Source organism: Jaculus jaculus, chromosome 17, assembly GCF_020740685.1.
Source record: "Jaculus jaculus isolate mJacJac1 chromosome 17, mJacJac1.mat.Y.cur, whole genome shotgun sequence".
Taxonomy (NCBI): domain Eukaryota; kingdom Metazoa; phylum Chordata; class Mammalia; order Rodentia; family Dipodidae; genus Jaculus; species Jaculus jaculus.
This window is the reverse complement of record NC_059118.1, coordinates 62,339,604-62,364,920: the sequence shown is the minus strand read 5'-3', so window position 1 is coordinate 62,364,920 and position 25,317 is coordinate 62,339,604. Positions and strand designations below refer to the sequence as shown.

The window sequence follows — 25,317 nt, the reverse complement described above, 5'->3', positions numbered from 1 at the left end:
GATTTGTTATTCATGTGTGGTGCTCAAAAGCCATCAAAACCCTTGGCTGGGCGGCTGCGCATCACCACTTGGACATGGAACCCTGGATTCTGGTGACAGTATGTGCTCCGTGTGTGGTGGCAATTAGTGGCATTCTGAAAAGTGTCTACGATACAAAGGGAATTTCCATTTACTGCTCCCTCCCCTCCCTTTTCATGTGCGGGATATTTTTGGAAGCATTTTCTCCGTATCCACTGAAGGAGAATTAAGAAAATCCCAAGATGCCTTTATGTCAGCAAGCGCTCTTTTCGTCCAGGTAGCAGAGGATGATTGATGGACCTGTCAAGCCAACAGCAGTGGACAGAGAAAGTTGGCCCAAGTTCAGTGTTATTGAAAGGAATCTCAAAGACGTATTTCATCTCCTCTGTTCACTTTAATCCCATTTTCAACAAGCAGCAAGAACGAAGCCCGACAGTGAGCCGTCTGCTCACAGAGGCAGGCTTTGTGCTTCCTACAGGGGCGGCTCTCAGATAGCACAGGAGAGCTGCTGTTTTCTTGCCTTTCTTTACTGAGGGCAACAGAACACACAGCAAGGCTAACCCATACCTCAAACTCACTTGCCACGTATCTCCTCAAATTAATACATGTGCTTTTGTTTACTTTATATCAAAAAAAAAAAATCGACCTGGCTCTTTAATTCAGTCGTTAAGTGCAGTCCTATAAAGATGACAGTGTGACAGACAGAGTGTGCTTGGTCTTGATGTACAGACCTGTGAGAACAGACGGCAACACTGAGGGGTGTACTCGAACACGGGTCATCTGCCATGTAGACAAACACTTCTGGTTTGTTCTGAGCCAGTCTTTATGTGGCTCTAGAGGGACTTCTTGGCAGAGGGCTGATGACTCGTTAAGCAGCTGAAACATGTACAGACGTTATCTACCCTAGAAAGCACACCCACGGCAAAACAGCCACAAGAACAAGGCAAATACTATGGATGAGATGATGACTCTTAGGCTGACAGTCACAATATATTTTTGGTAAGAGGTTTCTCCTAAGCATGTTTTGGAGATAAAAATATTCAAGGCTGGAGGCCACATGACACTGTAATGCTCTGCAACATCCCGCAGGCTGTTCAAAGACTACCACAGCCATCTCTGTCACAGGAGAGGCTGTCCACTCTTACCAGGGAGCTGGGAAAGACGGCCATGGCTCCACCTGCAAAGCCACAATGAGAAGCTATGTGAACCCTGCGTGGAATGAACTCAACTCTCTGCAGCAGTGTAGACCTGCAGCTCTGCAAGCTAATGACTGAAAAGAAATGCTGTTCCGTTTCTCCTCCTCCCCACAGGATCACATGGAGGCACTTAAAGCATTCTTCTCCCGAACTGTAATCGGGTTCTAGCAGTTTCTCTCTGGTGACCTAAGAGTGTCCTGAGTAAATTGCTAAACGTGAAGCAGAGGCTGGATGACTGGTGGGAGCATTCTGGAAAAAGTCAATGCTGTCTCACTTATCCATCCTTGCTGGAGATCAAGTTCTTAAAACGTGGTGAACTTTGCCAGGTCCTTCTCCATCTCGGCATACTGCTCTCTGAGCCTCTGCAAGGCTCGCGCATGCTCGTCGTCCACTGCGGCCCGCTGCCGGGGCTGATCTCTCACGATCTCCTCCCACTGGAGCAGGCGCTGCTTCTCGCTCGCTGTCAAATGGTCATTGTACACCTGAGAAGAGAAAATGCCAAAGTCTAGCAACTTGCAGACAACCATTTCTCTATGCAGAAGACACAACGCCTCCTGATGCTTAGATATTACAACAGTCAGCCAGGAAGTCGTGAGGACAATGCTGCATTAGTTTCAATGTCCAATAGAAATACAGCGTATCAGGCTGGGCATAAGAGCTTGTGCCTGTGGAAGCCAATGGGGAGGACTGGGATGACTTTATGGCCAGTCTGGGTTAGACAGTAAGACTGTCTCACCATCCCTTCCTCCTAAGACCCACAAAACAAAAAACTTAATGTGACATATTAGAAATATTTAATGCTTTTCTTACTATAATTGAACATGTAAACATTTCTGTAATTTCCCAGGTGTCTAGTACTTTTATGGTGCTAGTGATTAAACTGGTGGTGAGACTGAGCCTAGGACTTAGGGCTTGCACTCTACCACTGAGCTGTATCCCTGGGGCATCTAGTATGTTTAAATGACAAACATACATGTGAAATTGCTTATTTCTATTTTCCCCCAAGTTCCCATTAGCTACATACATTTTTAATCAAGTCTAAAAATATGCTAAAAGAACCATGGTAAGTTAAAATCAGTCTGACACGAAGCCTCTTTTAGGTACATTAGCGAGAACTGTAGGTTATCAGTCACTAGAAGAGAATTCATGACATCTCCTCCACATCAGGTCTAGTCCTTACAGCAAGTTAACACCTAAAACATCCGTGTCAAGTTTCTCCAGTCCTCGTGAGATGGCCCGTAACTTTTCTGCGCAGGGTGGAGCACAGTAACACAGACATGGTGTAGAGAGAAGACACACCAGGATCTTCTCTTCCTAAGGGTACTTCCCACGATTATCCTGGGGTTCTCGCAAGAACAAGCTAAGCAGGAAGAGGACGACAGACCGGGAGTGGACTTAAAAGTACTCTGGACACACACACTTTCTCGGAGGTCTGGATTCCATCTAATCCCCTGAAACAGGCCACCAGGACCCATGACAAATGCAAGCATGAGAAAGTGCAGGGCACGTGACGTCATTCTGGCTGATTCTGGGCTCTGGGAAGAAGGCCACCTGGCGGCCTCGGGCTGGACTGCGAACCTGCACGCTAGTCCCAGGATGGGCGAGCTTGGGACAGGCAGGGGCTGTGCTTCCTGTCAGCCACGATGACACCCTCTCATATGCACACTAGGGTGGGTTGCCTGGTACTGCTCATCCACATCTAAAAATCCCTCTGGTAAAATTACTCTGTTCTCATGTTACGCATAAATGAAGTCTTAAGGACCCTTCAGTATTTCTCCACCGGCCTCTTCTACCAGCTGGGTTGCTAAATCAGGTCTGTTAGCACCCACACTTATGCCTCTTCTACTACGCCGCACAGAGCAGGTTTTGGAGAGGCAGTTTTCCACCGGCAGCTAAAGGTTTCTTTCACAAGACAGAACAGCTCTGGCTGCAGCTTTGCTGCCAAGTAGACACAAAGGTCTCAAGCACAGCGACTTGAGTGAGTCTGCAGATCAAGGTTCAGCTGAACTTTCTCCTAACACATGTTGTCCAGACAGCTGGGGCCTGAGCAAGGGCCAAGTGTTGTGAGGAGAGCTTGGGGGGGGGGGGGTGCTCGTGGAATGTATTTGGAAATACTTGAATTTCAACACATTACTGTTGAACACTTTAGCTCTGTAGGTTGGAACTCTTCAAAAATGAACAAAGCATAGACTTCTTAAAAGAATTTTTTAAAAAGTCTGGGAGTGGTGGTGAATGCCTTTAGTCCCAGGACTTGAGAGGCTGAGGTAGGAGGATCATCATAGCCTCAAGGCCAGACTGGGCTATAAACCCCATCTTAAAACCTTTGTTCCCCCCACCAAAAAAAAAAAAAAAGGACTGACTGGAGAGATGGCTCAGCAGTTAAGGCACTTGCTAGCAACGCCTTACACTTCTGGTTCAATTCCCGAGTACCCACGTAAAGCCAGATGCATAAAGTGGCACTGCATCTGGAGTTCATCTGCAGTGGCTGGAGGCCCTGGGGTGTCCATTCTCTCTCTCCCCTTGCAAATAAATAAAAAAAAAGAAGAACAGCATAAAACTGTGATATTCTTTTTCAAAATTTTGTTTGTTGTTTATTTTTATTTATTTGAGAGAGACAGAGAAAGAAGTAGGCGGGGGGGGGGGGGAAGAATGGGTGTGCCAGGGCTTCCAGCCACTGCAAACGAACTCCAGACATGTGCGCCCCCTTGTGCATCTGGCTAACGTGGGTCCTGGGGAATCAAGCCTCGAACTGGGATCCTTAGGCTTCACAGGCAAGTGCTTAACCATTAAGCCATCTCTCCAGCCCAAAACTGTGATATTCTAATGGAAAAACATAAGCTATAAAAGAAAGAAAAAGGTAAATACACTTCACCAGAATGGTGTTTGGTTTGACTTTATTTTCAATAAATAAAAAGAACACTAAACAGTGCTGGAGGGATGGCTTAGTGGTTAAGGCGTTTGCCTGTAAAGACAAAGGACCCAGGTTCAATTCCCCAGGACCCACGTTAGCCAGATGCACAAGGGGGCACATGTGACTGGAGATCATTTGCAGTAGCTGGAGGCACTGGCATGTTCATTCTCTCTCTCCTTCTCTCTCTCTGTCCAGCCCCCCAAATGTTTTTTTTTTTTTTAGAACATCTGTCATAAGTATATTTGGTGTTAATTGTACACATGCCTTACACAGACATAAGAAAAACTACTTTGAGGGCAAGGGGAAAAAATAAGTTTGAAAACACCATAATATGTAAAAACTCTTTATATGCTAATAATCTGTTTTTTTTTTTTTACAAGAAAAACCACATTGGTATAAAATGTCAGTACAAAAGGCTGTCAACAATTGCTTTAAAGAGACCAGCAATATGTGCAGATGTTAAGTACTTTGCACCTGCTTATCCTGTCAAGAACTAGGGTTGTTTTCAAAGTATCGAGAACAGCCTAATGAGGTCTTGTTGCTCTCATGACATCACAAGGAGCTGAGTGAATCCACGTCTGTGGCAAGAGGAAAAGAGCACCCGCATTCGCCTCAGAGCCACCTGCAGTGTGCTCCGCAGCTGTGCTGGTACAGGGGACTGCCCAGCACTGACGACACTGCAGCCCTACCTCCCCACGGCCGAGGTTTCAGACCAGGTGAATGTCCACACGTCCATTCTATTTTCAGGTCTCACAATTCTTATTTCAAGCACCCAAATGCTACTGTGTATTACTGGTAGTTCTCAAGACATGGCAAATAACTGTGGAATGCACATTGATTGTTCTTTTAAATGTGCTTTGAATATAATTGTGGGAAATGTGATTTGGATGAATGATGCTTATCAATTTACTTCCTACAGAATTCCACAAATTGTCTTGAAATAAAAGAATTACTGATTAATGGTAACAGTCTATTTTATTCCATTACTACTCCCATCTTACTTTGTCCTGAGCGCCTTTAAAGTATACAAAATGTGGCCGGCATGGTAACCAAGAGCAACAATGAACATCAGGCAGTTAAGTGCAAGCAGAAGTCATATAACATACAAACACATATGTATATCCATATAAACACACAGATGTGTGCATGTGTAGGTGTGTATACGTGTGTGCATACATATACCTAAGACCTCTGGCATGCCAACATCTCAGGAAAGGCCAGGACAGCAGCAAAACAAACCAACAGGAGTAGGAACCAACAACTAGAATAACACAAAATAAATAAGACTAAAGACTTGTCCCAGTAAGAAGGTAAGCAATTTTCACTTTTTGTTAGGCTGTAACAATGCACCCCTTTAATAACTTAAAAGATTTCACTAAACTATCTCAAGGGAAAAGATTGGCATAGCTTCTTACAACTATAAGCTCATCAACTCAACACTAACTCTCAGTGAACTGGCATTTCAGTATATTCCAAAATACTAATTTTTAAAGCCAGGCATGGTAACATACATCTATAGTCCCAGCTCTTGGGATTGAGGAGTTCAAGGTTGTCCTTGACTACATAGTGAGCTTCAGGTCAGTCAGTGCTACACAGAACCATACCTCAAAAAAGTCAAAATAATCACTACAAAACGACACTCCCTTATTTTAATACTTTACAAAATTAGTTTAATATCAATAGGATATGGATTAAAATATTCTTACATCTAAAGATTTTATTTTAGCTGGTGTGGTGGTGTGAATGAGATATCCACTATAACCATATATGTTTTGAATGCTTGGTTCCCAGTAGATGGCAACTTGGGGAGGTGGAGACTTGCTGGAGGAGGTGTACTGGTGGGGTTGGGCTTTGCCGGTGTTACTGCCAGGACCCTGGCCAGAGTTTGACTCACTCTCCTGCTGTAGTTTCCCACCTGCTGTGGAAGAGGCGATGTCCAGCCTCTGCTCTACAGTATTTTCCCTGCCATCATGAAGCTTCCCCTCAAGTCTATATATACCAAAAATAAAACCTTTCCTCCCCAGAGCTTCGTTTGGTGGGGTGTTTCCTCACAGCAACCCAAGGAAACTGCAACAGATGGGGTCTTGTTAAGTTGTCTATTCTTGGCTTGAACCTCTGGCTTGGAGGGTCTTTCCATCCCAGCCTTGCAGGTGCTGGGATACAGGCAGCACAGGGCCCAGCGCAGACATTGTCTCCTCTGTACCGACCCTCCCATCTTCTGTCTGCTCACACCACACTCATTACAACAGCTTTCTGCCTAGCTTTCAGCAACTGCATTTCCACTTGCCAATCAAGGTCTAGCTTAAATGCCACAATTTCTAATAAATTATACCTTTTGTTACATCATACAACTCAAACATTGCTTTTACCTTAGCTCACATTATGTTAATATTGGTGGTTTGGGACTCCTAGACTTTTGACTCATTGAGTATAAAAACTGCCTTCAATCATATTAAAAACCTTTATCCCTGTTGATACCTGGTAAAATACAGGGTTAAAAAAATATCGGCTGCCCAGCCTGACATGGCCCACTCAAGCCCCATGCCTGCCTTACAGTTCCTGGTATGCTCCAGGCTGGCACACCCCTGACAAAGCTCGCCCACCAGTCTGCCCATGCCATTCCATCCGCACACTCCACACAGCCCTGCTTCCTGAGTGGGCCTGCTGGGAGCCCTCTGCCAGGGGCAGCCTTCCCATCTGTCTTAAATGTCAAGTTCTTTCAGTGAATCATCACACTGTTCAATTTCAAACTTCATCCTGACATCTATAGTTGAGTATAAGATGTAGAGATTAAAATTAAAGCCCTGGAGAGGTTCACTCCATTATCTATTTATGCTTACAGATCTGAGCTAATGACAACACATTTCAAGGAGACAAGAAGGTAATGTGGGTGACACACATGTAAAATGGTATTACTTCTAGCATGATAAAGCTTTTTGTTTGTTTTTTTGGTTTTTCAAGGTAGGGTCTCACTCTAGCCCAGGGTGACATGGAATTTATTGTGTAGTCTCAGGGTGGCCTTGAATTCACAGCAATGCTCCTACCTCTGCCTCCTGAGTGTTGGGATTAAAGGTGTGCACCATCATACCCTGCTTTTTAAACTTTTCATTGACAACTTCCATAAGTACATATAATAAACCATGGCAATTCCTTCCCACCACTTCATTTCCCCCTCCCAAACCCACCATCCACCGAATCCCTTCTTTGCAACTACTCTTCTATTTTGGTGTCATTTTTTTCTTAACATCAAGGGTAAGATGTATCATGATTATCTTACAGGAGTGAGTTATGATAAAAAATACTTGATGAGGGCTAGAGAGACGACTTAGCAGTTCAGGCATTTGCTGCAAAGTCAAAGAACCCAGGTTCGATTCCCCAGGACACATGTAAGAATGTTTGCAGTGGCTGGAGGCCCTAGTGTGACCATTCTCTAGCTACCCTTTCCTGTCTCAAATAAATAAAAATAAAAATAAATTGCCAGTAAAAACATGAAATTGCCAAGTTTATCATAATAAAAGATCATCTAATATATCACTGAATTATCACAGAAAGTGAAATTCCGAGGCCGCTGTTCCTTCTCGGGTGTTGGGCTGAGACGCCATAGCGCAGCGCGGGGCTGGGGCGGGGCAGGGTGGGGGGTGGGGGAGGAACAGCGCCCGTCTAGGACGTGGCGCACCACGTGACCTGACGACGTGACGTGACTGACGCACAGGCTGCCGGACAACACTAGCTGCCACGTCGGCGGATGTGTTAGAACCACGTCGGCCTATTTTCTATTTTCCTTCCGTGAGACAAACGCCACTTCCGGGAGGAGGGGCCGGGCGTGTGCACGTGACTTGCAGGACACAGGCCTGCGCGTCGGCGTCGGCGTCAGCGTCAACGTCGGCACGCTCGCCGTGGAGTGCTGCGCAGGCGCGGCGCGGGCGCATGCGCAGGCGGCCGGCGGGAGGCGCTTACCTGTCTCCGCTCCTGTTCCTGCTGCAGCAGCCGGCGCGCCGACTCGTTGGCAGCTCGCACTGAAACAGAGCAGGGTTGGGGTCAGTGCGCTCAGAGCTCGGAAGAACAAGGGCGTTCTGTCGTGCACGCAGGGTGATACAGCCAGAACAGCCTTCGTGGGGCATTTGAATTAAAGTTGCCAAGAACCGCCTCGCGTTCTCTAACGTCTCTCAGCACACTCGGATCACTTACGCCTTTACACTGTCTCCGAGACCCTCACTCCTTATTTCTCTCTCTGCTGTTTCCGAGGCAGGGTCGCACTCTCCCCGGCTGCCTGAAGCTCGCTGTGTTGCCCCACGCTGGCCCCCAAATCACCGTGACCCTTCTACCTCAGCCTCCAGAGAGCTGGGCTTAAAGTCATGGGCCACCCCCACTGGCTGGGACTAAGGTCCCATTCTCAAACTATTTCATTTTCATATGCAAGTATTTTTTAAAGACCAGCCAAAATTCCAAACACTTTTAGTTCTAAGCATTTTGGTTACAGGATACTCCTGTGACTAATAATTGTAGTTACTGTTGAGTAAACAGATATGTGCCCAGACGTGGGCAGAGAACCTGCTGTTCATTATCCTCAGCCTCACAGTTCTCTGATGTTAAAGGTGAGGCACGGGTGAAACTGTCACAAAGGGAGTCAGTCACAGCTGTTAAGTGCAGGACAAGGAAACAGCACCTCAAGTCATGTCTTTCTAGTGCTTAACACTTGGCTCTTACTCTACACACTCCATTGTGTTCTTAATTTCACCACTGAAGCCCCTTTTAACCCCAGGTTATTAACATCTTCCCATCAGTTGTATGATACTTCTTTTAGAAAGGTTCTCACTTCACACGGGACCTTGATCTGCAGGATGGACTGTGAACCTTGGCCCTGTCTCTGCCGGCTCAGCTACCTAAGACAGTACTGAGCCCCTGTCGGGGTCAGGCCCTGTTCTGCTCCTTAGTAATGGCGGGCATAAATGAGGATGGACTCGCTCATCCAATGAGATGACACAGTTGACATGCCCAGGAAGGCATCTTTTAAATCTCTGACATTAATAAAGAAAGAGAGAATACTTTCTCCCCAGGAGAGGCAGCTTTTGACTGTAACTCTAGTGCTGAGGAGGCTGAGAGTCAAGGTCAGCCTGGGCTACAGAGTGAGTGCCAGGCAAGCCTTTGCTACCTGGCAAGACTTTGTCCAAAAACCTTAAAACAACAAAAACAATCTACACACAAAACAGAGGGTAGTTAGTAAAGTGCTTGCTTGGCACTGAGCTTGAGCCCCAGCACCATGTAATCCTGGGCATGGTGGAGGGTGCTTGTCACCCCAGACTTGGGGAAGTAGACAGCTGGATTTCGAGGGCTCACTTGCCAGCCAGTCGAGCCCAACTGGTGATCTCTAGACTGATGAGAGGTCCTGTCTCAATGAGATTAAAAACGTGGATGGTGCTACTGAGAAATGATACCATCCGAGGTTGTCCTTGGGCCTCCACATGCATGTGTACCAACACACATGTGCACCTACACAGACATATTTTTAAAAAGAGTAGCTCATCATACACAGTACAAGTTCAGTAATGTTCTGTCAGAGTCGTTCTATTCACTCTGGTTACAGCAAGTGCCTCCTCTTTTCTTTCTCCTAATTAAAGTGCTTCATCTGTTTTAGAAGCCCAGCTCAAGGCTCACGGCCCTCACCCGCCCTCATAATAAGCCCAGAAGGATTTCCTGGGACGATGGCATCCCTTGGGAAGGGGTGCTGCCACCTTCTCTTACATTTGCTTAAACTGGATGTCACCTATTTGGCAGTTCTGCCTTCCTTCCTACCCAGGCCCAGCCCAAGGCGGTCCCAGGCTGCACAACAGAACAGGGCCTGGGATTCCTCGCAGGATGTTGGCCTCTCCCTCTGGGAATACAGTAAAAGAGGAGGATCATTTTCAAATGCTGTGTTTTTATCAGGGCCATTTATTTTAGCTATGTCAAAGATAACATCTAAGGATTGAAAATTAGGTTCACAATCATTTCTTTCCTTAAACATAATAACAAAATAAAGTGGGAGTTGACTAGATCTGCCTTCTTTCTGTGGCATAGGCGTATGACATCATCTTTCCTAGGGGTGGTTCTATTGTTTCCTACTGTTTTCCCCTTTCCTGGCTCTGTGAACTTAACTTGAAAACCCACTTGCTGTCCTTGGATCCTTTGCCATTATCAGATTATTCTTAGTGAATATAAGAATTTCATTTTGTCATTTGTTACTTAGGACACAACTGATAAAGCCACACTCTTGTTCCTCAACAGGACTGGCTCCATATTTGGACAGAACATCCATCCATGGAAAGTTTATTCCCGGTGAAATAATTCATGACAAACCTTTTACCCACAAAATAGAAAAAAAAAGGCTTGTTTTCTGGATTTCTAAATTTTGCTTTTCTAAACTCTGGATTAGGGAGATGGCTCAGCAGTTGAATGCACTTGCTTGCAAAAGCCTGTTGGCCTAGGTTCAATCATCCAGTACCCACATAAAGCCAGATACACAAAGTGGCACATGTGTCTGGAGTTTGTGTGCAGTAGCAAGAGGCCCTGTTGTACCTCCATTCATTCTTTCTCTGCTTGCAAATAAATAATTTTTTTAAAATTTGCTTTTCTAAAAGTGAAGAAAATCCCCTGAAGATATCAAACATTTCCTTTCTTCACAGGCAAGGGCCTGTTTTTTGGAAGCTTTCTCTCACATCCATGCCACTGACTGGCTGTCATGGGTTCAGTGGGAGGCACTCTCCCTGTCTGGGTGGGTCAAGAGCTGTACTGGCTTTGAAAAAGTCAAAAACTTATCAAGTATATTCTAGCATCTTTCTTTTCTCTCTCTCTCTCTGTACTGACATGGTCTCATATGTCCCAGGCTGAGTTTGAACTTACTATGTGACCAAGGATGACTAGGAATTCCTGACCCGCCTGCCCCAGACAGCTTCCTGAGTGCTGGGACATTAGGCATATATCACCATGCAGGGCCAATGCTTTTCTCTTCACCAGAAGTTACTGAAGGAGATTATCACCCCTCCAAAGTCACTGTGCCGCACAGCTAACAATGTTCTGATCCACCTCATATAAAAGAAAAACCAAAATGGAAATGTATTCCACAAGGCTATCTATGTGCAAGGCTCAACTGCACATAGCGACACTGAGAATTTTGTACAGGAGCAGATGCTGGCAGCTCGCCACTGACTTCAATGAGCACATGATTTACTGGGCCACAAGCAAGCACCAGGCAGTGTGTCAGGTGCTTATCCTGAGCTCACTTTACTTTAGCAGGGACGACAGGCTACTGTACATGTACTAAGCATGTCATGTGGTGATGTGTGTCATGGATAAAAACCAAGAAAGAAAGGTCAAGAACGCCAAAGGGAAGGGAGTGGGGAACATTATGGAGTCACCAAGAAAGGTTTGCCAGTTTACAGTTGAGCAGAGACTTGCAGAAGTGATAAGGCAGCAGTGCCCGAGTGAAGAAGGTTCCAGGAAGCCCTGTGGGAGGAAGGAGGATACTGGACACACTGCAGAAGTCAGGAGGCAGCACGACTGGAATGAAGCGAGGGAAGGTGAAGATAAGAAACTGTGGTAGCCTGGATAGAAAATGTCCCTATAACCTCATGTATTTGTGATTAGTTAAGCCTTGTGCTCAATCCCCAGCTGGTGGACTCTTGCTGGAGGAGGTATGCCACTGGGGATGGACCTGAAGGCTGATTAGCTTAGCTCCATGCCCAGGACTTAGGCTCCTTCCATCCCGACAGGATGAAGCACCCTGCAGGCTGTTCATGCCTTGTTTTCCCCTTCATGATGAATCTTGCCCTTGAAGCTGTGAGCCTGAAATAAATCCTTTCCTCTCATCAGCTGTTTCTAGTTGGTTGTTTTGCCCCGGAAGTGAGAAAATAACTAATAGATATAAAAGGCCAGGCATGGTGGCACACACCTTGAATCCCAGCACTTGGTAGGCAGAGGTAGGGGGACTTCTTTAAGTTTGAAGCCAGCCTGAGGATACACTGTAAGTTCCAGGTCAGCCTGGGCTAGAATGAGACCCTACCTCAAAGAAATCAAATCAATGGGCTGGAGAGATGGCTTAGCGGTTAAGCGCTTGCCTGTGAAGCCTAAGGACCCCGGTTCGAGGCTCGGTTCCCCAGGTCCCACGTTAGCCAGATGCACAAGGGGGCGCACGTGTCTGCAGTTCGTTTGCAGAGGCTGGAAGCCCTGGCGCGCCCATTCTCTCTCTCTCCCTCTATCTGTCTTTCTCTCTGTGTCTGTCACTCTCAAAATAAAATAAATAAATTAAAAAAAAAAAGAAATCAAATCAAAACAAAATTTTAATAAGTTAGTGTGAACCATCATGGAATTAGAAACTACCAGGCCATTATGAGGATATTGGCTTTTAATCTGTTCCAGATGAGGAAATTCTGAACATAGTAATGACAAGAATGGAGTTGAAGAAGCAGAGAGGTTATGAAGCAAGCAGAAAAACCCACATGACGAATGACAGTGATTCACCAAGGAGTAGTAGTTGGCAAAGTGGTAACTGGTCAGACTCTGGTAACAGGGTCAAGGCTGAACCAGATCTGGAATTGGTGATGGACATGGTGCACTGAGATAAGGACTGAGGAACACCTAAGTGGGCGAGGCAGGTGAATGCAGCCAACTGGAATTTGGGAGTCATCCAGGCTGAACATAGATGTGCATTATGACTGCCATATGGGTGATGTTTAAAGCCGTGATTCCATGAGATCATCAATAAAGTGCATATAAGGGGAGGGAGGGAACAGGAGAGAAGAGAATGGGGAGGAGGGGAAGAGACAGAGGAAAGAGAGGAATGTGGTAGTTTGAATGTAAAATGACCCTCACAGCCTCATGTGCTTGTAATCAAGCCTTATACTTAACCTGATCCCCAGCTGATGGAGCTCACAGGAGGTGGAGCCTTGCCAGAAGAGGCGTGTGGCTCTGGGAGCAGGCCTCCAGTGTGCTAGCTCACTCTTACTGCTTACTTCCTGCTAAGGACAGCTGTCTGTACCATGCTTTCCCTTCCATGATGCAGCTTCCCCTACAGACTACAAGCTGCAAATACCCGCTCTCCTTCCATAGCTGCTTCTGGCTGGGTGCTTTATGCAAGCAGTGAGAAGTCACTGCCACAGACAGGAAGACGGGAAGAGAGATAGGACTTGGGTTCTCAGCCTGCACAGGGAGGTGAGCCATGATGTCATTACTAATGCTGAAGGCAGAGCTGAGCTGGGAACAGAGGGTGGATTCTCCTCAGGCTACACTGTGATGCCTTGCAAGATCCCTGGGTAGACCAAGTGGTAGATGCAGGAGTCTGCACTCAGGGGAGAGGTCGAGGCTGAACACACACGTGTGCACTGCTGAGTGGACTAGGCTATAGACATGGAGTCTGCACTCAGGGGAGAGGTCCAGGCTGAACACACACGTGTGCACTGCTGAGTGGCATGCAGATCATTTCTGTGGTGGTTTGATTCAGGTGTCCCCCATAAACTTAGGTGTTCTGAATATTAGGTTCCCAGCTGATGGAGACAGAGAATTAACATCTCCTGGAGGCAGTGTACTGTTGAGGGCGGCCTTCTGGGTGTTACAGCCAGCTCCCCATTGCCAGTGTTTGGCACACCCTCCTGTCCGTGTTGTCCACCTTATGTGGGCAAGGGGGTGATGTCCACCTTCCTCATGCCATCGTTTCCCCTGACATCATAGAGCTTTCCCTTGAGCCTATAAGCCAAAATAAACCTCTTTTCCCTACAAGCTGCTCTTGGTTGGGTGATTTCTACCAGCAATGTGAACCTGACTGCAATAGCAAAGTAGTACCAAGGAGTGGGATTGCTGCTAGATACCTGACTGTGTGGCTTTGGCTTTTTGGAACTGATTTTCAAGAGGAATGTGAAAAGCTTTGAAACCTTGGTCTAAGAGATGTCTTGCAGTGCTGTAAGTACAGTCTGATGGACTATTCTGGTCAGAGTTGAAAGACCTGAATGCAGTAAGAACTATGGACTGTGAGGTTTGGCTTATGAGTGTGAGAAAGAGCTTTGCTTGGACTGGGCCAGCAGTTTGTGTGAGAAGCTTGCAGTTGTGCCTGTGTCCTGAGAAGTTGTGCAGGGTTGCTTTGCGTAGAAATGAATTGGTGTGAGCAGAGGGATATGGCACAGGAGAAAAAAACAAAACAAACAAACAAAAAAAACCTTTGGGTGAAGTGCTGCCTATTCAGCTGCAATTGAGAGATTACAACCTTTGAGATTGGACCAGCTGACCAGCACTGGGGCATCAGGAATAACGTAGACTCATTTGAAGGGGCCTGAGTGCTAAAGGAGTGTCCTGTTCTTCAAAGTCTGCATTATTCTCCCCTGGATTAAGAAACTGGTACCCTACCTGGTATTGTGGAGTATAAGAAATGCAGGAAAGAAAGGGTCATTGAGTTTGCAACACAGTCTTGTGTTTTGGAAATGGCCATGGGCAGTGTGAAGCAGGTTTGCTGGATGCCCGCATGGAGACCCCATGGGGCCATGAAGATGAACTGTGGGTTGTTGTGGAGACCCAGTGGATTTGGATTTGGCTGCTAAGGAAAGTTGCTGGCCCTGGATTAAGTTATCCAGGACTATGAGTAGCCTAGCTGGAGGGGTGGAGTTGGAACGCCAGAGACTTGTTGCTGGTTAGAATGATCAAACTTGGAGACTTGTTACTGACTAGAGTTGTTGGACTTGAAGCTACAGAGTTTGATGTATGCCCTGGTTGTTTTAAATCTTGTGTTGCTTTGCTATGCCCAATACCATCTTTTGCAGTGTATTTATTCTGTGCCTTTATGGGTTTGAGGGGGGGGATTTTTGGTATTATGGCTCAGTTAAAAGATCTTGGACTATGGGGATATATAGACATCACTGGAATTGATAAAAACTATGGGGACAAAGTTGGACTGAATGCATTGTGTTTTATATCATGTATAGATATCTGTTTATGGGGGCCAGGGGCAGAATGTAGTGGTTTGATTCAGGTCCCCATAAACTTGGGTGTTCTGAATGCTAGGTTCCCAGATGATGGGGATTTGGGAATTAATGCCTCTTGGAGGCAGTGTAGTGTTATGGGCGGGGTCATGGGTATTATAGTCAGCTTCTCCTTGCTAGTGTTTGGCACACTCTCCTGTTCCTACTGTCTACTTTATGTGGGCCAGGAGGTGATGTCCACCTTCTGCTTATGCCATCATTTTCCTGTCATTGTGGAGCTTCCCCTCAAGACTGTGAGCCAAAATAAACCTCTTTTTCACACAAGCTGCTCTTGGTTGGGTAACAGCAATGCAAACCAGACTGCAACAATACCTGATGCTGTGATTCTATATGAAGCCACTGAGCCAGTCAGTATAGACAGAGAATGTGTGGAGCACCCCAATGTCCAGTGTTAAAAGGCAAAGTAGTGACTGGAGCTATCAGCATAGATTGAGGAAGGACCTTGTGTTGCAGGAGGAAACCCACGCATAATGTCCTAGAAGAAAAGGAAGGCTTTCCTTAGATGCACAGAAAGGGAAATCTCGAGGGGTTTGGCATGTAGCTCAGTTCAGAGAGTGCTTGCTAACACATAGGAAGTACTGTACAAGTGTATGCTGGTGCACACCTGCATTTCTAGCACCAACAAGGTGGGGGCGGGCAGGAGGTTCAGATGTTCAAGCCATCATTGGATACATAGTAACAGAGACCAGACTGGGTTACATAAGATTTTGTCTTTTTTTTTTTTAAGAAAGAAAATAAGCCAGGTGGTGGCACACACCTTTAATCCCAGCATTCAGGAGGGAGATGTAGGAGGATCACCATGACATTGAGGTCACCCTGAGACTAGCCTGGGCTACATTGAAACATTACTTCGAAAAAACAAAACAAAACAAAACAAAAAAATGGGAAATATACATCTAAAGGGGGCAAATAAGAAAGCAAGAAGAAAGTGACACCCTGAATTAAAGTTCTGGGCTGGAACCTGAGTTCGGTTCCCTAGCTCCTGCTATGTAAGCACGAAGACCTGCACTTGACCCCAGGTGAAAATCCACACGTGGTGTGTAGACTGTAATCCCAGTGCTAGGGAGGGAAGCTGGGTGGATCCCTGGGGCTCACTAGCCACTTCAGCCTACTTGGTAAGTTCTAGGCAATGAAAGACACTTCCTCATAACGAAAAGATGGGAAGTGCCTTCAGAACAACGTGCAAGGTTATCCTCTGGTCTACACACACACTCTCTGACCTAATAATTATCAGTAAGCAGGACAGACAGTACTGGATCCCAACAATGAGACGATCTTGGTGAGAAGTTACCTTGGGGGCTGCATTCTTGTACTCTGGAGATAGTACTCCTGCTACTACCTGAGGCTTGTGAAAAGCCTTAGGTGAGTTTAATTCTAAACTTCTACTTGGTCCCCACCTCCTTTAACAGGCCTCTACTGGGACCATCCCCAGACTGCTGGCTTTGTGCATGATGTCTGATCCACATCTTCAGGGCTCTGTAGCAGGGCTGACTGCACTCCCAGTATGATTTTGAGCATGAATATGGGGAGATAAACGTGGTGGCTCCAGTCACAGGCACAGTCCTAGAGAACTCATCGCTAGTCTTATGAGGTACTACTGAGATCATAAAATATTTCACATCTTGTTTACACAATTCTGATCAATAACTAGTGAAAGTAAACAAGCCAAACATGATTTAAAATGCCAAGCTTTTAAAAGGAAACTTGCTGTGAGTGGCAGCTGGGTCAAGGGTAACCTTTGAAATAGCATCACAAGCAGACAACCGTCTCTACTATATTTTCAATACTTGGTCAAGCAGAGACAAGGAAGTCGTCACACCAGTGTGCTTCTGAGGAAGCATTTTGGCCCCAGCTGGAAAACAGCCCCCAAGCCAACAAGACCCAGTGGGTTTCACAAATGTCAGTCCTCTAGGCCTTAAGTTTGCATGCTGTGCATCTTAATACTTTCATTAAGACAATGTATCTTGGAGGCTGGAGAGATGGCTCAGTGGCTAAAGGCACTGGCTTGAAAGTCTGATGGCCAAGGTTCAAGTCTCCAGTACCATGTAAACCCCAATGCACAAAGTAGTGCATGCATCTGGAGTTTGTTTGGAGTGGCAAGAGACCCTGGCTATGTGGCCTTTTCATTTTCTCTCTTTGCTTTGCAAATAAAAAAAAATTTAAAAAAGAAAACGCACTTTTGGTTCGTATTCCAAGCTGCTGTCAATCCTTTCTGACTGCACTAGGCCACAGCCTGACTCTCAGAGTGAGGCTCACATCCGAGTCAACGCAGCCTGGGAAGGAGAGCGGCTCAGCAGCTGCTCGTCTGCACCCGTCTTTTCAACTGTTTTGTATAGTCAAAGTGTGCTAGGACTGTTACAGGCACTTCTCAATGAATCTCTAAGCACGCTGCACACAGTATCCAGGGCGTCTGTCAGTTGGGGATGTAGCACAATGAACAAACAAGAGCACGTTTTAATGAGAAGCAGAGGCCGAGAGTCAACTACAGACCTTCTGCTCTGATCTTGGGAGGCTCAGGCTCTTCAGCCTCCGGCCAGTGAAGGTGGAGCTTTGCTACTCCAATCTGAACACAGGCCTTGGCTGTTCTGCTCAGAGCGCTCAGTCACACGTGGGCTTTGTCCCCCCACACCAGACAGCTTTTCCTATGCTCCAGCTGCCAGTCCCTCCACTGGCTAGCTGAGAGCTCTTAGTCCATATCTGAAGAAAGGCCAAGTTTCTGACATACTTCTGATTTTAAAATCAGTACCAGGACTGGAGACATGGCTTAGCAGTTAAGGTGCCTGCCTGCGAAGCCTAAGGACCCAAGTTCAATTCCCTGGTACCCACATAAGCCAGATGCACAAGGTGGCACATGCATCTGGAGTTTGTTTGCAGTGGGTAGAGGCCCTGGCATGATTACTCTCTTCTCCCCACCCTCAAATAAATAAATCAATAATATATTTTTAAAAAAATTAAAATCAGTAATAAAGCTTCTTTAATTTCACATTATGGTTTAATATTAATGAACGAATAACAAATTTTTGGCCAATGGCATCTTCACATTAAAATATTTTGCTTAAAGAAGTGATAAAGGGATTTATTAAGGGATTAACTTTTCTTGGTTCTTCTTTTTTGGTTTTTCATGTAGGGTTTTGCTGTGGCCCAGGCTGACCTGGAATTCACTATGTAGTCTCAGGGTGGCCTCGAACTCACAGCAATCTTGCTACCTCTGCCTCCTGATTGCTGGGATTAAAGGCATGTGCCACCATGCCAGGCTTAATTTTTCTATTTTTATTATTTATCTGTGTGAATGATGTGCTTGTTTATGGGCATGCACATGCTGTGTGGAGGTCAGAGGTCAAGCTCAGAGTGTCTCCTCCTTCTATCCTTTGGAGACAGGGTTTCTCTTGCCACTGCTGCTGGCTTGTCCTGGCTCAGCCTCCCATTGCCACAGGCACGCAGGGGTCTCACATGCTCATGTCACTCACGTCCAGCTTTATGTAGGCACTGAGAAAGAGCAAACTCAGGCTGGCAAGCTCACACAAAGGTACCTTTAACTCCCCAGCCCTGAAGGGACAGTTTTCTGAAAAGAGTAAAACTTCTAGTAGTCTTTTTAATAAAAAAAACTCACTATATATTCCTGGTCATTGAACATTTTCTTATGAACTTTTTTGTAAAGGCAAAACAAATATATTAATTTTCTCATGCTCAACAATGATTGTTCTATGAAGATAAACAATGCTAACATCAATGTCACACACATGAATCTCTGGATACCTCTGTCACTGGTACCCCTCTTCCAGCTAAGAATTCTCTCCTCTGCCTCCCCTCCTGACACCTCAGAAGACACGCTTGGACATAGCGTCATTTGGAATCAGAGGCAACATGACCGTGGCTATGGCTTACGTCTCTGGAGCACCTCCTTCAGGCTGTCCTCCAGGGTTTCTCCACACGTGGGGAGGGTGTGCTCACTGGTTTCCTGGATCATAGTCTTCAGATTTTCAAGAACACGCAGTTCTCGAAGACCACGCTTTTCCTATTAAAACAAAGTAAATGACGAGTGCATGCTGTATTGAAGGTCCACCCAGGATTTGCTTGTAATGTTATTACTTACTACTGAAATTCACACAGCTTTCTTTTAATTACTTGGCAGCAAATGAGGTCAAAACCTGAAATATTGCTTAAAGTTATGAAATACTTCAAAAGTTGAAATATGAGTAATGTTTTTATAGCAATGCTTAAAATGGGCAAGAGACATGTTAAAGTCACGAGAAAGAGGCTTATGTTGCACAAACTTCGTGAGAAACCTTGATTTGACTGTAAGTTTCATTTTGTCATTCTTACTTTTACACTCTGCCATTGTTAAGGTGCTATATTTCTGTGATTCTTTTTCTCCCTCAAAATAACACAGAGTGAGAAAAGTAAGATGAACAGCTATGTCCCCACACAGAAAAGAAAAAATAGTGACAGCTGGCAGTCTTCAAAAAGGCCTTCAAAGCTGTTCATGGCTGGGGGCTTGGGAACCTCACTAGGAGAAGGAGGCTTCTACACTGGTACAGACCTATGGGTAGGTGGTAAACGTGGCTCACTGGGCCTGCTCTGCTTGGACCATGACTGTTGGATGCTTCTGTCATCCTGGGAATATGGGATCATGGTGGATGCCAGGCACAGTGTTTCTTTGGCAAGCTTGGGTGGAAAGCTGGACACCCAGGCTCACACAGGCTTCTGGGTAATCATGCTTTGCACATCTTGTCAGCTTGCTGCTGGGCAGTGACATACCTCCTAAGGAGCTCCCCAAGACAGGACTCATGGAGGCTTCTACCTGGTTCTCCCAACTGTTCCCTAGACATCTTTTCCCACTGCTGCTTTTGCTTGGGATCCTTCTGTCACTGCCCAGCATGGCCGTATACTGTGTCCTGTGAGCGAGCTCTGAACCTCCGGGCCCAGGTCCTCATTGTACACACTCCAGAAAGTGTATTTTAACTACCTTCCCCATCCAACTCAGGTGTGGGCTACACTTGGTGACTTGCTTCCAAAGAACAGCACAAGGGAGAGAGAAGCATTTCACAGTGAGAACCCGCAATCGTGACCTCAAACAAGGAAGGCTCGCGTGAGCAAACTGAGTGGGATGAGAAGGCAACTGTTCTTATGGGTTTCCTTCACGAAAGCCCAGAAGCCCAATGAAATAGTGAAGAAAACACCAGAAAAACCCAGTCTGGGAGGCACCCTTTAGAACACCTGCCAGTACTTAAGAATGTTATGGTCAAGAAGACAAGGAGAGACTGAGCAGCTGTCTCAAACTAAAGATGAGATAAATATGATAGTTAAATGCAAGGTGGTTCCCTGGACTAGATCCCAGAACAGAGAGGAGACTGTAATGGAAAAACTGGTGAAATCCAAATAAAGTCTGGTGTTTTATTAATAGAAATATGTCAATGCTGATTTCATAGTGTTTACAAATGTGATACAGTAAGACAGTAATGGGAGAAAATAGGTTGGGGGCATATGGAAACTAAGCCATCTCGGAAATTTTTTCTGTGAATCTATAATTATTATAAAACAACAAGTGAATTAAAAGGGTGGTAAATTTGATTATAAGAAATTAACAAGTTAATTGTGTGACTGACTTTTTTGCTTTGAGAAGTTCTTTTTTAATATTTTATTTTCATTTATTTATTCGAAAGAGGGACAGAGGCAGAGAGAGACAGAATGGGTGCACCAGGGATTCCAGCAACTGCAAACAAACTCCGTATGTATGTGCCATCTTGTGCATCTGGCTTAAGTGGATACAGGGGAATCAAAACAATGACCTTTGGTTTTGCAGGTAGGCGCCTTAACCACTAAAGCCATCTGTCCAGCCCTGCTTTGAGAAATTCTTATGAAGCATCTGTGGCAAGCTTCCTACTTAAATTTTTTTTTTGTCACAATGAAAAATGCAGAGCTCACAGAAAAGCAGAGAGAACCAGTGATGCAGCAGTCCTCTGGGCGCTCATCACAGAAAGGTGGAGAGAACCGGTGATGCAGCGGTCCTCTGGGCGCTCATCACAGAAAAGCGGAGAGGTGATGCAGCAGTCCTCTGCGCGCTCATCACAGAAAGGCGGAGAGAACCGGTGATGCAGCGGTCCTCTGGGCGCTCATCACAAAAAGGCGGAGGGAACCGGTGATGCAGCAGTCCTCTGGGCGCTCATCACAGAAAGGCGGAGAGAACTGGTGATGCAGCAGTCCTCTGGGCGCTCATCACAGAAAGGCGGAGAGAACCGGTGATGGAGCGGTCCTCTGGGCGCTCATCACAGAAAGGCGGAGAGAACCGGTGATGCAGCGGTCCTCTGGGCGCTCATCACAGAAAGGCGGAGAGAACTGGTGATGCAGCGGTCCTTTGGGTACTCATCGACAAACTTACACTAGTCTCCACTCGTGATGGGTTTTGTTCCCTGACTGACACTCCACTCGATCCCCACCAGCATTTTGGAAGCAACTGTAGTTGGTATATAATTTTCCTATAAGCATTTCATATAGCCTCTATACAGTAAACTCTTCTGAAGAAAAGAGATAGGATACTCTACTGAGAGCACTTTCTTACACAGGCAACAATTTTTTAATGTCATTATACATCTAAGGAGTATTCACATCCTCTAAAATGTCCTATAAATGTTCTTTTTTATCCCTGTTTGAACCACAATCTAATCAAGATTCTTATGCTGCAGCTGTTCAGTATGCTTGTAATGTACAGATTTCTTCTTGATCACATTTTTCCTTTGCAATATGTTGAAGAGTGAGTCATCTGTTCAGCAGTTTCCCAGTCTGTTGTAATGAATGAATCTCTACAGAGTACTTCAGCAGACTCCTGTCTATTCCCACTCCTGTTAGTAGTTTGAACCAACCATATTGCCAGTTTTAGAATTTTGTTCTTGATTTTGTTGATTGCATGAAATTTCCACAGGTGTATTATGTAGACTCAATAGAATGTTGGGTTGTTTGTTCATTAGCAGGAGTACTTCTGCAAGAGAAATTGCTTCTCATGGACTATTTGGTTACTCTGAGCAACACTCATATGTGGATAGCTAAAGAAAGCATGTAAATTTTTCACTTTATTTACTAATTTAAAAAAATAATGAGCTAGGCTGCACTGGCATGGTGGCATCTGTACTTGTGAGGTAGGTGCAGGAGGACCACTTCATGGTCACCTTGGCTATAAGTGAGTCTGAGGCCAGCCTACGCTATGTGAGACCCTGTTTCTAACAACGATGTTGATAATAGTGAATCAGTCCCCTAGTATTCTCTAAGGGTAATCACAAAGAAATTGTATTTCTACTTACCCCTGGAGCTCGGAGGTTTAACATATGTTTTCCTGCATGTCACTGGTCTTAGCCTGCCCAAGCTCTGTCCACACCAGTTCCGGATGGCTTTGGAGAAAACTCTAGTATTATGAATTAGCCCCTTGGCTTTCTGGGATAACCTGACATTCCAGATTCAATTTCTCTCTTGACTTGAGACCAGTAGGTCTCTAACCTCATTGGTATTCACAGATGGAATTTAGAGTGAGTAGGAAGGCTGCCTGTCGTTAGAGTGGGACACTATGCCTAACCTTTCAGGGCAAGGCAGCAAATGCACTTTTTGGTCTGTTTGTTTGTTGAGACAAGGTTTCACTCGGTAGTCTAGGCTGGCCTGGCACTCACATCCTTCTGCCTCTGCTTGTTTTGTGCTGAGACTACAGATGGGAGGCATCACCACACCCAATCCATTTACTGTATTTTTGCATGTGTGTAGTATGTGAGCTGTAAGCACATATGTGACGATGCGGCACCTACTGCAGGCATGCCTGTGGAGGCCGAGGAGAATGTGGGTGTCCTCCTCCTCACTCACTGCTTGTTTCCCTCAGACTGAGTCACTTCACTGATCTGGGGCTTTGGTGGTTTCACGAGTCCCAGGGATGCTCTGGTCTCTGCTCCCTACAAGGCTGGGGTTATAGACAAGCGAGGCCATGCCCAGCTATTTTCACGGGTCCTGGGAATTCAAACTCATTAGGTTTCAGGCCCCCTTGGGCCTCATGCTTGCACAGGAAGCACTCTGCACCACCAAGCCACCTTCCCAGCCTCAAGCTATGGCCCTTCAATGTCACTTGGAATCATTTTCTGTGTGAGCACATGTGTGGTGTCTATGGATGAATGTATGTTTCCATGCATGTGTGTGCATGTGTGGGGATCCGTGCACATGAAGCCCAGAGGCTGATGCTGGGCGTCATTACTTTCCATGTCATTGACCACAGCATCTGTCCTGTGAACCTGGAGCTCACTGATTTGGCTAGTCTAGCTAGTCACTGGCGCTGGGAGTCACGTCTTGACTGCCCAAGCACTGGGACGACAGGTGGGCCATCGTGTGCACTGGCACTGGTGTGGACGCTGGCATCGCAACTCCGTCCTCCGCCTGTGCCTCACCCACTGAGCCATCCCCCCAGCCCCCACTCCCATAACTTCTCAGCAACGGTGTCACAGATCCACTTCTTTACATTCGATCTGGTTTTAGGAATTGCTCCTTGAAATTTGTTTTAAATTATGCAAAATATTCACATGGTTTCAAAACTTTACCTGTAAAACAAAAGGTATTCAAAGGAGTCTAGCTTCATCCCCGTTTGGCCATAGGGATGTTTTTCTTATCATTTCCCGAGTCAAATTCACACACACACACACACACACACACACACACACACACACACACACCAGCAGGTATACGTGTTCCTCAGGTGCTGTCCACCTTCTCTTTCTGAGATGGTCTCTCTGGCATGGAATAACCAGGCTGGCTAGACTGCCTGACCAGCAAGCCTCAGGGTGCCACCTATCTGCACTTCCTCAACACAGGGATATGCGACCATGCCCAGCTTTATGCTTTTAAGAGTTAAAAAAAATTTAATTATTTGTGACAGCAGTATGTGTATGGATATACCAGGGCATCTTGCCACTGTAAAAGAACTCTATATACATGCACCACTTTATACATCTGGCTTTGAGTGGGTATGGGAACTCGAACCCCAGCCAACTGGCTTTGCAAACAAGTGCCTTTCACCACCAAGCCACCTTCCCAGCCTGGGGCTTTACATGTGTTCTGGGGCTCTTCAGGCTTGAAGGCAAACACTTTACTCACTGAACTGTCTCCTTAGTGCATATTTTTTGGTAGTTTCTGAAACACCAATGTGCTCTTCAACTGATGGGGTGAACTCCTGATAAATCTGTATTAGGCTGAAAACTGTTAAGTATTGAGTCTGCCTGGCCTCTGGAACATCCCAGCTGAGCAACAAGCACCCTGGAGCTTTGGTCCTATTCTCAAAGACTGAGACATGGCTTCCTGCCATGCTGCATGGCACGGAGGACTGGGCAACCTGTCACTAAGCTGGGAAAGAGTCAAAGGATGGCTACTACTGAATATGAACCATTTCCACACCTCTGCAAAGGCCAAAAAAAAAAAAAAAAAAAATCTATTGCTAGTTGAAGACTCTATTACAAAAATTGGGATTTTAGTCCTCATATTTATACTATTTACAATAGCCATGTGTGCAATGCCTCCGCTTCCTCTGTCCACTGTCCCCACCACTAAGGACTGTCTTAGGGGACAGTCTTGCTTTCTTCTAGCTTTCCTTCTTCTGAAATCATGTCTTCTAATTTTCATGTAACTATTAATGAGGCAGTCACTGAAGACAGTCTACTTTGTACACATCTTGTCTCTCACATTCTCAGACACATCAAATTCCCTGCCAGAACACAGGTACTGGGGGCCATCTCTCTTATGGAGTTTAATAATCTTAATCCTATAATTATACACATATTTAATGCTTACAGTTCTAATGAGAAAGGACTACCTGTGGGACATTCTGGTTGTCTAAAATTCATCCTGTTGTAACTCAGTTCCCAATGAACAGCTCATTTGGACAGCTTCCCCCAAGTCGCTGCCCAGCCTTAATAGTGTGTCTGTAGTCCCCAGTCTAGGGATCAGATCGGCCAGATATAAACTCCTTATCGTTGATCCTTTGTTTTCTAGCATAACACAGATAAATCTGCTAACAATCGGATTTTCTTCCCCTTACAAAGGACTTATTCATTGAGCCTGGATACCCAGAGGATTTTTTTTTTATAACGTCCAATAGTCTCAGAGAAAAAGTTTCCAGTTGGCTGTTCTGGGTTAATCTTCGCAGAAAGCAACACACCCTCCAGTGCAGGTCCAG

General features: G+C 45.7%; 1 protein-coding gene across 1 annotated transcript in view; it reads right to left on the bottom strand.

The window, feature by feature from the left end:
- Positions 1-392: 392 nt before the first annotated feature.
- The window catches only part of Bloc1s5 (biogenesis of lysosomal organelles complex 1 subunit 5), a 48,789-nt gene continuing 23,864 nt past the window's right edge, over positions 393-25,317 (bottom strand). Inside the window, exons 3-5 of the mRNA XM_004666150.2 lie at positions 19,011-19,140; positions 8,083-8,141; positions 393-1,696 (exon numbers count right to left, since the gene is read on the bottom strand). Coding sequence (XP_004666207.1) covers positions 1,517-1,696; positions 8,083-8,141; positions 19,011-19,140 — 369 coding nt within the window. The 3' untranslated portion in view covers positions 393-1,516. The remainder of the gene's footprint in view (positions 1,697-8,082; positions 8,142-19,010; positions 19,141-25,317) is intronic.